Source organism: Trichosurus vulpecula, chromosome X (assembly GCF_011100635.1).
Source record: "Trichosurus vulpecula isolate mTriVul1 chromosome X, mTriVul1.pri, whole genome shotgun sequence".
NCBI lineage: Eukaryota > Metazoa > Chordata > Mammalia > Diprotodontia > Phalangeridae > Trichosurus > Trichosurus vulpecula.
Genome location: NC_050582.1, coordinates 49,660,684 through 49,674,062, shown reverse-complemented (window position 1 = coordinate 49,674,062; position 13,379 = coordinate 49,660,684). Strand labels below are relative to the sequence as shown.

Below are 13,379 nucleotides of genomic sequence, written 5' to 3'. Positions count from 1 at the left end.
CATTTCAGTTAAACGTTCTGGTTTTACATTGTTACATTCGTGATTTTTACTTTATATTTTGTTGCAGCTCTTTTTATTCTAATGCTATCCACAGGGATCTTATTGGCTATTGATCATTATTCCTAGATGTTATAATACAATTTCTTTACCAAATTAAATAGCATTCCTAAAGGGGAAAGTACCTGTGACTAATACTTTAAGATATTTAAAGGAGGGATTGACCTTTGTTGGGTCAGAGACAGTGCTACCCAGTTAGAAAAAGTGTAAATTCTTACTCCTTTTTAGCCCAAGGAAGAAATGGAGATTGGATTTATAAAGAAATTTGCAGTTTTTCTGTAAGTAGTGTAAAGAAGATGTTAAAGCTAGGGTTACTAGTATGTCTTCTTAAGTTAGCACATTTTTAGTTTTTATTATGTAGCTCTGAAAGAGTTTGTGAATATTATATTGAACCCTGTGATTCAGTGTAAGCTTTTACAACCACAGCATTATGGTATTAGCTTAGTGTGCAAGGTTTTGTGTGTTGTTTTTAGCTCATGCTTTCTGGAAACAATAGCTGATTGGGAACTTTGGTCTTAGAGGTCTCATATCCAAGGGGGTGGTAGCAGTAGTGGTAGCATTGAGAGATGAACCACTGGGAAATATATTCAGGATTCATCCAGTATCTTCTAACATCCTTTTTAATGAACTTAGCACTAAGCACCGATATTATTTTAAAATAAATCAGCTAGCAACATTCATGTTGCTATCGTATTAATTTTTACCTTTTGACCCTTCTAGAAGTATCATTTGGGCAAAGAATCACAGAATTTTAGAGTAAGAATGGCCTCTAGACTCTCTTCCCTTCTCTTCTTTCTCTCATTCTCCTCCACGATCGTATCTGTGTCTTCCCTTCGTTCAAGGCCCAATTCAGGTCCTATCTCTATTGATCTTACCAATTTTTCTGTCACTCTCTTTCCCTCCCACAGTGATACTCTAGTATTTTCTCTCCCCAGTTTCTCTCTATATTTTGCCTGGAATTTATATCCTTGTATCAATAATAGTGTTTTGTAAACAGCAAGCACTTAATAAATATTTATTTCAATTAATAAACAATAGTTAAGTGAAAGAATATAATTTTGCCTCCTCATTTTATAATTAAGGAAACTCAGACTCAGAAAAGTTAAATGACTTATTCAGGGTCACACAACTAATTAGTAACCAGAGCTAGGACTTTGGGCAGGACGGGGCTCTGAGATTGTGTGACCTGTCCTTCCTACCCTATTGTTTCCCCTTTTATTCTCTACCAGGAGCTGGACTGCCACCACCACTTCCCTGCCCCCACTCTCATTATTAATAAAAGAAAAGGTTCTCTCCACACCAGTCACAACCCCTGCGTGTACTATAGGATCTTTATAGATTCATGTCACACAAGATTGCTTGGCTTAAGACGAGATTCTTAACCTTTTTTTGTGTCATGGACCCCCTCTCAGAATAATGTTTTTAAATGTATAAAATAAAATTCATAGGATTGCAAAGGAGACCAAATATTTTCTAATGCAGTTGTAAATATTTTAAAAAAAAACCGATTCATGGACCCTAACTTAAGAATCTCTGACATAAACCAAAGAGTTTAATAATATGTTTCTAATCTGCAGGCTTTTCAGTTGATATGGCTTACAGGTCAGAGTTTATATAGTCAGTCATTTCTTTTTTAAAAAAACATACCAGGGTTTAAATTTTCTCTGGAAGAATGTCAGACTAGACATTGTTCGTTAATTACATTTAAAATATAATCAATTATATTTAAAATAATATATAGCAAAAGTAATTTAGAGAGGTAGCATGAATTGAATAATTAATTTGGAGTCACTAAGACCAGAGTTGGCAACTTGGCTATGAATTTAACTGTGATTGAAAAAGCCTCCTGACCTTTTTATCCTCAGTCTCCCTATCTGAAAAACTACTAGGACTTGTACTGCCTGCCCTCAAACACTTTGCAGAGTTGAAGTCAAGATATACCTAATGATTATTAATACTAGCCTATGAGGTTTTGGTAATAGCAAAGTAGATAAAAAAGCTATCATTTACTAGCTCCTTTGGAACTTGATTATCATAGTGGAGTGAATAGTTACAGTATTAAAGCAGTAAAGGTTTTTCCAATAACCAGAGTTAACTAAAATACATTAATAAGTACCTGTAAGCATGCCACATAGAAGCAGCTAAGTTGGCACAGCGGATAGGGCACTGGGCCTGGAGTCAGGAAGTTCAAATGTGGCCTCAGACATGGCTAGCTGTGTGACCCTGGGCAAGTCACTTAACCTCTGTTTGCCTTAATCCATTGGAGAAGGAAATGGCAAACCATTCCAGTATCTTTGCCAAGAAAACCTCATACAGGGTGAGAAAGAGTTGGATGCAAATGAATCACTGAACAATAACAAAAGCAGACCAAAGCATGAAGTATTGCTTAGGTCTTCTAAGATATTAGTGGGCTAATCGGATGAAGCATCAATATCGGTGCCAAATCCTTTTATACTGCTTATGCTACTTTTAGGAGATCTCCTAAGATAAGCAGGGTCAAATTTGGTCAGATCCTGAATGGGAAAGAAATCCTTATGTCCAGTTCAAAATGGGAACAAATGGTACTGGCCTTTTTGCTAGGCAGAAGTGGGGTGGAGAGTGGTGTACATTCTCAAATAATACCAGACAGTACCTAGTTGGAGAGACAAACTTAACACAGATGAGACAATTAGCAAGTAAATGTGGTAGTATAGAATTAGGTATTAAGTGGTCTGATCAGGAATATAAATGACATCAGACTTAGACTTAAAGGATTTCAATGAGTACAAATGAGGGAAATATTCCGGGTGGGAACAGAAGAAGCAAGTGAGACTGCCTACCTTGGGGAGCATATATAAATGCAAAGGATTAACATGATGAAAGTGATGTTTGGGGAAATTCTGTTTTGCCTTATTGTGCATGAAGGATTGAAGGTGGGAAAGAAGAAGAGGCAGGGAAGGTGGCAAAGAGAAGGTCGTAATAATCTAGACATGAAATATTGGCTTGGATGGGAGCAAGTTCAAAAGTGGATACCTAGGGCACATTTGAGAGATTTCAAGGAGAGAGTCAGTAGGCCTTGGTGGTACTTCTGGGGTGGGGAACCTTTGACCTCTAGGCCACAGGTTCCCTATCCCTGTACTAGATAGAGGGATGAAGGAGAAGAAGTCAAAGATGACAAAGTTTCCTGCATGATAGTATCATGGATAAGATTTCTGTTTAATTTAGGACTCTAAAAGTTCTTGGGGTTTGTTTGGTTTTTTGATCATGGGAGGGTTTTTTACTTGGAGAAAATGTCCCTAACCTTAAAAACTGTAGTTTTAATTAAAGGGACAGAGAGTCCTATCATGATGATAGTGATATGGTAGTTTAGAAAGCAGATACGTATGCTCTCATGAGCAGAGTCTCAAAAGGGGACAGCAGGATCAAGAAAGATGGGAACAAAAAAAAATCCCACAAAGTAAGACTGATAGTGCTGTTAGAATGCTAACAGATTGTCCCGATGAGGAATTTGCCTTTCAGGGAGGGCAGATGGTACATCAGGAAAATCTTCATGAAAGAGGGAGTATTAAAGCTACGCCCCAAATAAGGGGAGGAATTCTACAGAGAGATGTGTGTGAAGCAGGAGAATGAAGAACAATAAACAAAAGGCTCGGAGGCATGTTTGTTTAGGGCACCAATACTGAAAGGGGAGCAGTGGGGGGAGATAATGCTGGAAAGGGAAGTTGAGGCCAACTTGTGGAGGACCTTGAATGCTAGCTTCATTTGGTGGGCATTGAGGAAGATTGAAAGCTTTTCAGTTGCTAGAGGGAGTAACATAAAAGTAACTGGCATGTATATAGTGCTTTAAAGTTTGCTAAACAAGTTGGCAGCAGTATATATGATGGATTGGAAAGAGAGGAGATTTGGGAAGGAGGGGTGAGGAGCGGGGAGGACCAGTTAGGTTATTACAGATGTCTAGGTGAGAGGTTAGGATGGCTGAATCAGGAAGATGGAAGATGAGAGAGCCATTGTGGAGGAGGCCAGACTCCGTGGCACTTGTCAACTGATGGAGTGGGGTGGGGGGGATAGAGGAGGGAGGAAAATGGATGAGTCAAAAGATGACTCATGAATAGAAATGGGGACGTCAAGAGGAGTTGGTGTGTGGGCCAGGATGATGAATTGGGATTTAGAGTTTGCTTGATTTTCCATTATCAGTGTAATTCAGTTCAACATTTATTAGGCACCTTCTGGGTGCAGGGGAGACAAAAAAAAAACCAGGCCCTGGTGGAATTTTGAGGAGTAGCCAGTAGGTGAGGTCCACAAAAGGCCATAATGAAGGCCCTGGGGAGGGGGGGTGGTGGTAGGGGCAGGAGGAAAAAGCCCAGGGCCTGCCTTCTGGATAGCTTTTGCCCCAGAGCCCCATGCACCGCCTGGAAAATATTTAGGTCAGTATGGTGTTAGTTTCTGAGTTCCTTGCTTTAACTCCTTCTATTGTGGTTTTATTTTCATTGCCACTTAATTTTCTTTGTACACTGCCACGTGCAAATAGGCACTTAATAAATGCTAGGCTTACGTAAGCTCTCAATTTGCATAGATAACATTCATTAAACATTTACAACTCCTTAAATGAGCCAGTCCACATTGCTCAGATTTCACCCAGAGGCCTCCAGGCACAAACATAATCAAACAAGGTAATCAGCAAGTAGGAGATTTATGAGCTCCATGGAAACTATTTAAAGGTTTTACTCTCATTTTTGTGGATTTAGAACTGTAGCTGTTGCACACATTGCTTTGGCCCTTTAAATAATATGGGTATTTCTAAACAGCCCCTCCTTTCAAAGGTGCATTTGTCAAAGATGTTAAGGATATTTTTCTGGTCAGCCATTTTAATCTATTCTGGCTATAATCCCTAGAGTCCCCTGTTTTGTTTTGCAGTGGCTGATACAGACAGAAAGCTGTTGCTGTTTTTGTTTTTGGCTCTGGCATTCAGTCCACAAACTCTGAATTCTGGAGCTCCTGACTTCCTGGAGTAAATTATTTTTAAAATGTTGAACCCAGGAAAACTTGATTAAAAAAAAGCCACCCAATTCAGTCTTATTTAAAGTGGTACACACTTGAATGCTAATAAGCTTAATCCTTAATACTTTTCAGAGTAATGCTTTGTTCTTTGCATAGTATTTTTGTTACAAGTCAAATTTGATAGTTCTCAGAATGTCTAACTAGCACAAAAGATAGACTAAAAAGAGCTTTAGGATTTGAGATTGTTAGAAATCTGGTCTCCCCTAACAACCTTAGCTTTTAGTAGCTGCTCTGGGCTAAAATAATTTGTCTTTAGTGCAGTCACCAAATGGATATTGAGGGGGTATTTTCTTCCATTATCACTTGGCCAGAGACACTAGTAATCATTCCCTCTTTCCTATTTTTCTTCTTTCCAACTCTTCCTCTCCCCCCTCTTCCCCAGATAAAAATAACCCATTTAGATAATAGCCCAAGCTTTCTAGGTATAATGTCAGTGATATTAGCCACTTGATGGGGTTTTTTTGGTGCCACTTTTGACTTGCTACTTTTCCAACTTTTATTTCGCATGACTCATTTCAGACACTGTCTCCCAAGCCCAGACTGAACTCCCTCCTTCCTCCTCCACCCCCCCCCATGCCTGCAATATCCCCCATTCAAGGTGCTGTGCTTAGGATGCCAAGACAAAATGAAAAATAGCTTCTACCTTCAAGGAGTTTTCATATTTTTCTAGATCACTTGGACTGGGTGTTTGCCTTCTTGCTTGTACTCTGTATTATACTTCTGTGTGTGTATCTCTCTGCTTCTCTCTGTGTCTCTGTTTCTCTTCTTTCTTTCCCCGTCTCTCTTCCCACCCCCCTTGCCCCTCCAGTGGATTATAAAGTTGAGAGCGAGAGTTGACTACTTTCATATATATATCCCAATGCCTATCACATAATAGCATATCATAGACACTCAGGTGTTTGAATTGAATTCCTTAGTGATATTTCCTGTTAACTCCTTATTCAAGTATGAGGGTGGGATTGAAACTATCTCCCCCCATTGGCTCTGGTGCTTTGACTAGGCCAGAACACTTATTGATGACATCTTTTGTTGTTCAGTTGTTTCAGTCATAGCATTATCTTAAACTCAACATGTCCAGAACCTAAGCTCTCACCTTTTCGTTGTTGTTCAGTCCTGTTTGTCTCTTTGTGACCTCATTTGGGGTTTTCTTGGCAAAGATAGTAGAGTGGTTTGCCATTTCCTTCTCCAGCTCATTTTAGAGATGAAGAAGCTGAGGCAGACAGGGTTTGATTAACTTGTCCAGGGTCACACAGCTAGGAAGTGTCTGAGACTGGATTTGAACTCAGGAAGACTCATGTTCCTGATTCCAGGCTTTATCCACTGTGCCATCTAGCTAGCCTGTGATGGCATCACAGTCAGAACTGTGAGAGGGCCATTTTGTGAGTACTGGATCACCTAGGCAGTTTGAATAAAAGGGAGAAGCCAGCTTGGCATTGAGGGAAAAAGATTCTGAGCCTTTGGATTGGAAGGTTGAAGCAAAAGGAGAATTGAGGTGCCATGGAGAAGGGAATCCCTCAGCATTTTGAGGAGAGTCATTGCCTTTAGAGGCCTCAGTCCAAAGGAAAGGTCAGCTCCCCGAGCACCCCACCTCTCCAATTTCTACTCTCTGGTGCTTGTCTGTCCACAGACACTATAATATAATCCTGTGTTTTCTTGTCCAGATGTTTCCAGGAAACTGAATTTTGCCTCATTCCCAAAAGAGATCAGCGGTTAACTAGAGATAGATGGAAATGTAAAGTTACTTTTAACACCTCTGCTTAGGTGTTAGGAATTTTCCTAACTGAGGGCATTGTGACTGAACTCCGAATTTTTTGAAATCTAAAATAAACTCCATAAAGCCAAAGAGGGAGGGAACCAGTTGGACCTTAGAGGCTTAAAAGAAGCTAATCATTGTAACAGGGTGTTACACGAGAATCCCCAGCTGTACTCTTGGCACAAAACTTCCATGAGCCATCCCCTCTGCCTTCGGACATTTTTGCTGATTTCAGGCACCCCCCCCCAAATCTGTTTTCTCTCATAAATAGCCTTAAATAAGACCCTTTTATAACTACGCCAAGAGCCCTGAAGATCCTCTTAACTGCCATCTCAGCAGTCATTTCCTGTTCCCCTTCTCTAATACTAAGGCTGGATTCCTGCTGAATGTTCCTTCTTTTGCTATTTAGATAGGCACTGACCCTCTACAACAGTTCTTCCCATATCACTCATAACGTATTTTTCTCCCATTCCTCTTCCTTGGTCTGTCTCATTGCCCTGCTCCTCAATAATACACCTTTATTCTGGAATATTTTCACATTCCTACTTCCCTTGGGTAGTGTGTATTTTATGATCTTCCTCCAGAAGCTCTCCTTCCCAATGATACTGTGTGGGGGACAGACGTAATATTCAGTAGTGAAGACATAAACAGCTTTCAAAACTATAAATGAATTCCCATCTTTTATTGTTTCACCCTTGGAAAATTCAGGTGGAGATGAGCATTTGTTGAAACAACATGAGGGCCAGACTTGGTGACACACACCTCACGGCTCCTGTGCCAAGCAGTACTGAGATCTGGCCCATGAGTGGCTACTTTACTTCCAGCCTGGGAGAGATACGGAGTCTCAAAAAACTGAAACAAAATAATATAGGGAAAGGATGGCTCCCTTGGAGGGGAGAATACAAGGGGAAATTTAGGCAATGTAAAAAGAAAAAAAAATCGATAAAAATTTATTTAAAACCCAACAATAATGGACTTTATTGTTCATTAAAATTGTGGTGATCAAACCAAAACATGAATTTGGAATGTGAATGTACCTTAAGTCTTTAGATTTTTTTTCCTGGTTGAATTGGTAAATTAGAGAGCTAACACCTCAAGCAAGGTGATTTTCTTGTGTCTTTTTATACCCAAGAAAATTAGCTCTTTGTGATAATATTAGAAGTTGTTGATAGTTGCCTAGTGGCCCTCTGGGTTATATTGATTGTGTCAACATAGTGCCAAAACAACCTATCAGAAGTCAAAGGCAGACTTGTTCTAGCAAACATAATCATTGTTCTGTGACATCACCATTCTAGTTCCTGCCAGGATTTTTCTAGGTTACTTACTTACATGAGGCTGTGACTACTATTGCCCTACCTCTCCCTACCCTTGTTTCTACAGTTTACTGCCCGTAGTTAATATGTTTAATATACCTCACAACCTTTGTGTGACTTGGTAGGTAGCCTTGGAGGGCAAGGGTCTGTGGTTTTTTCAATGCGGGAACTCCCTCCACCTACCTGTGACCAATTGTCTATATATAACTGAGTAGGCAGGTTTTGAGTTACCTCATTGTCAGAGGTTAAGTAACTTGCCCCATAGTCATAATATCAAGGGGGAAATTTGAGCCCAGGTTGTCTTAATTCAGTCACCCACACCCTCAACCACTATACCACTGCCCCATCCTGGAGAATTTCTGTGGCCAAAATAGTCACCTTGTGGCCAACCTGATAATGAGCATGTCCAATGATGGCCAGACAGTCTTCCCATTTCAGAACCCTTTCCAGTTTGGTAGGATCTGCTGAAACTTGTGTTCCACTGATGCAGCCTTTGAGAGTCCAGGGTTGATACTACCAATGACAACAACAATAATAGATAACATTTCTTTAGTGCTTACTCTGCCAGGCACTGTGCTAAGTGCTTTAAGATTATCATCTCCTTTGAGCCTCACACAACCCTGGGAGGTAAGTGCTATTATTGGCCCCATTTTACAGATCAGGAGACTGAGGCAAACAGCTATTTAAGTGTTTTGCCTAGAGTCACACAGCTAGTAAAGTGTCTGAGGTCAAATTTGAACTCAGGCCTTCCTGACGTTAGGCCCAGCCCTTTATCCACTGCTCCACCTAACTGGTTAGTCACTTGTATACTATGATGAAGCGTCAAAGTGGGGCTTTCAAGAGGGTGTCAGTATCAGAGTGATAACTCACATTCATATAATACTTTAAGGATACAAATAGTCTCCTCACAAATAGTCCTATGAGCTAAGTAGTGCAAGTATTCCACCGACTTTACAAATGAGGAGACAGGTTCACAGAGGGGATGTGACTTGATTGGACTTATGTAGCTAATAAACATCAAAGCTGGAATAGTGGGAGAAAGTTTGGGAATTGGGTTGGGATCCTCCCCCTTCCCCCCCACCCCCCATTTAATAATTGAAGCACTCTAAACCAAAAGACTGGCAGGATTTTTTCCTGAGCCAACCTCCAGAGGGCAATATGGTCCTGGATGTTTTAAGTGATCTGACTCCTGTCCAGATTTAAGTAGCTGGAAGAGAATGGGTGGATTGCTTTGGGGAATTGTACAATGCCTTTAAATGAGCCCTATGCTTTTCTCTGGGGGAAAAAGGTCCCATCATGGAAGACCACTCAGCACCTTGGGTGGTGGACTCCCTGTGGAAGATTTCCAGGAGAACATGCTTAACAGTTGCATGTGCTTAGAAAGTGTGGATGGGTTGCTCTTAGCACTGTTGAAGGGGGTATGCACATATCACTGAGACGAATCAAAGTTTTATTACAAGAAAACACTGTTTAGAAAGAGTCATCGTGGCTTCATCCAAAACCAGTTTGATCATGCCAGACTAATCTCATTTCTTTTTTTTTGGTAGACTAGTAGAGTAGGTGGATGCTGTAGATAAAGTTTGTCCAGATTTTTAGGCTAACATTTGACAACGTCTCTCATGCTAGTCTTATGGATAGATGGAAGAATGTATTGTAATCTGCGTCTTTGGAGGGACAACACACCTCAGTGAGATTAAAGGTCCATCATAGTATTTAAAAGGCCCCAGCCAATAGGGGGCAGTGGTGTATGCCTGAAAACTTGTGAAATTTGATGAAGACAGCAGCTGATATTTAGACAACACTGAAGTTTGCCAGTTGCTTTATGCACATTACTGGTTTTAGTCCTTGCCCTGTGAGATTAGTACTACGGGAATCATTGTCTGTATTTTGCATATAAAGAAACTGAGGCTCAGAGAGGAGAAGTGACTTGCCCATTGGTCACAGAACTTCCTGAGTGTCAGGGGTGGAGCTCAGACTCTGATTCACTCCTCAAGTTGGCTGCTCTAGTTATATTTGTAATTATAAACAAAATCGGTCACTATTTTTTGTTGGACAAGAGAATAGACTGAGAAACCTTCAAAGAGCCATTCTTTTAACTTTCCGATCACCGACTTGAAATGAGAACTAAATATGGATGCTTTGACAACACAGTGATCCATTTATTTGTGTATGAACTTGATAAATATCCATATTCAACACCACGGTTTTTTCCCAGTTAATTGCTATGTAGTTAACCATTGTGATACACGGGCTTTGGTATTATAAATATTTTAAAACCAGTAGCAGGTTTGACCATTTCTTTTCTCAAAGGGAAAATAAAAATACCATTTTCTTCCTTGTAGAACATATGCTAAGATTATTTTGATCCCATTAATTAATTTGCTCACTTAGTGTGACAGCCACCAACCTAGTTCAGTCCTTTATCACCTCTTTCCTTGACTAGTCTAATAGCTTCCTAATTGATCTCCCTGCTTCTGGTCTCTCCCCTCTCCGATCCATCCTCCATGTAGCTGCCAGGATCATTTTCCTAATGCCCAGCCACGTCTGTTCAGAAGAATTCAGTGGCTTCCTATTTCCTCGGATAAAACCAGAACTCCTTAGCCCTCCACAATGTGATGCCACTTCTTCAGTGAAGTCTTTCCTGATCTCCCTTGTTAATTCTCTCCCTCCTAGAAATTCCTCATTTTTTTAAATTTAAATTTATTTATTTAACATATTTGGTTTTCAGCATTGATTTTCACAACAGTTTGAATTACAAATTTTCTCCCCATTTCTACCCTCCCCCCCACTCCAAGATGGCTTATATTCTGGTTGCCCTGTTCCCCAGTCAGCCCTCCCCTCTATCACCCCCCTCCCCTCTCATCCCCTTTTCCCTTCCTTTCTTGTAGGGCAAGATAAATTTCTACGCCCCATTGCCTATGTATCTTATTTTTTAGTTGCATACAAAAATTTTTTTTGTTTTTGAACATCTGATTTTAAAACTTTGAGTTCCAAATTCTCTCCCCTCTTTCCTTCCCACCCACCCTCCCTAAGAAGCTGAGCAATTCAACCTAGGCCATACAGGTATCATTATGTATAACCCTTCCACAATACTCATGTTGTGAAAGGCTAACTACACTTTGCTCCTTCCCAACCCATCCCGCTTTATTGAGTTTTCTCCCTTGACCCTGTCCCCTTTCCAAAGTGTTTGTTTTGATTACCTCCACCCCCATCTGCCCTCCCCTCCATCATCCCCCCCCTTTTATTTTTTTTTTATCTTCCTCCCTCTTCTTTCCTGTGGGGTAAGATACCCAACTGAGTATGTATGGTATTCCCCCTCAGGCCAAATCTGATGAGAGCAAGGTTCACTCATTCCCCCCTCACCTGCCCTCTCCCCTCCTCCCATAGAACTGATTCCTCTTGCCACCTTTATGCGAGATAATCCACCCCATTCTATCTCTCCCTATCTCCCTCTTTCAGTATGTTGCTCTCTCATCCCTTAATTTCATTTTATTTCTTTTAGATATCTTCCCTTTATCTTCAACTCTCCCTGTGTCTGCTCTCTCTCTTTTACATATATATATATTTATATAAAAACACACATATATATATATACATATACATACACATATATACATATACACATAGATATATACATACATACACATTCCTCATATTTACTTTTGTTCGGCCCTGTAATTTCATTGGTATAGGCATCTCCTAGGTAAGGAATCTCTATATACCAATGCCGGCCAGTACTTCCTCTGAAACCAAGAGGCTAGAGAGTTACCTGGGGTTCTGAGGGGTTCAGTGTGGTTTGCCTAGGGCCAATATACATCAGAGGCAAGACTTGAATCCACATCTTTTTTGAATCCAAAACCAACCCTCTATCCATTATGACTATGCCATGCTGTCTCTCCATTTGCTTTAGTATACATAGTATTTCCCCTCTCCCCTAGCAGAATATAAGCTCCTTGAGGACAGGGATTATTTTGGCTTTTGGCTTTGGCAACACCTAGCCAAGTGCCTGGTAGATAGTAGATGCTTAATAAATATTTGTGGAGTCTAATTGACAGGGGCATCTGGTATGTTTTCTAATTTTCTATTCCTTAATGAAATGCTCTCTTTTTAGGACAGGCGGACAAGCATCACTTTCCAGAGAAGATGACTTTTAAGAGTTTTGAAGATTCTAAAACTTGTGTGCCTCCAGACATCAATAAGGATGAAGATTTTGTAGAGGAAAAGAATAGATTAAAAACGTTTGCTAATTTTCCAAGTAGTAGCCCTGTTTCAGCATCAACATTGGCCCGAGCAGGTTTCCTCTATACTGGTGAAGGAGATACCGTACAGTGCTTTAGCTGTCATGCAGCTGTAGATAGATGGCAGTTCGGAGACTCAGCAGTTGGAAGACATAGGAAAGTATCCCCAAACTGCAGATTCATTAATGGTTTTTATTTTGAAAAACATGCTACACAGTTTCCAAGTCCCATTATCCAAAACTGTCAGTACAGAGTTGAAAATTGTTCAAGGAATATAAATCATTTTGCTTTGGAGAAATCCCCTGACACTTACGGGGAGTATCTTTTGAGAAGAGGGCAGGTCGTCGATATGTCAGATACCATATACCCAAGGAATCCTTCCATGTGCAGTGAAGAAGCTAGACTAAGATCTTTTCAGAATTGGCCAGACTATGCTCACCTTACCCCAGAGGAGTTAGCAAGTGCTGGACTCTATTACATGGGCATTGAGGATCAAGTGCAGTGCTTTTGTTGTGGGGGCAAATTAAAGAATTGGGAACCATGTGATCGGGCAATGTCCGAACACAAGAGGCATTTCCCTAAGTGTTTTTTTGTTTTGGGACGGGATGTTGGTAATACTCGAATTGAAACTGATCTTAGTTGTGATAGGAGTTATCCAAACCCTACCCATCTCCCAAGGAATCCAGCCATGGCAGAGTATGAAGCAAGACTCACTACCTTTGCAACATGGATATATTCGATTAACAAGGAACAGCTTGCAAAAGCTGGATTTTATGCTTTAGGTAAACTTTCTTATTAAACTAGACTAATAAATCCTTCTAAAGTTACTCAATTTTTTTAAGGAGAAAAAAGGAAAAGGGATGCCGCCTGGGTTGGTAAATAATAACCATGCCAGCTTAATACTCAAGTTATTTCAGCTTAATTCTATGGGCAGTTATATTGGCTGTGCAATGTTAACATTTATGCTTATACAGAAAGAAC

The 13,379-nt window shown here is 40.3% G+C and overlaps 1 protein-coding gene across 2 annotated transcripts in view; it reads left to right on the top strand.

Moving 5' to 3' along the window:
* LOC118832613 (X-linked inhibitor of apoptosis) overlaps positions 1-13,379 on the top strand; it is a 38,365-nt gene that overhangs the window by 8,915 nt on the left and 16,071 nt on the right. For both annotated transcript variants that reach the window (XM_036739916.1, XM_036739917.1), the window contains one exon: positions 12,272-13,180. In XM_036739916.1, the coding sequence (XP_036595811.1) occupies positions 12,304-13,180 (877 nt within the window). In that variant the 5' untranslated portion in view covers positions 12,272-12,303. The remainder of the gene's footprint in view (positions 1-12,271; positions 13,181-13,379) is intronic.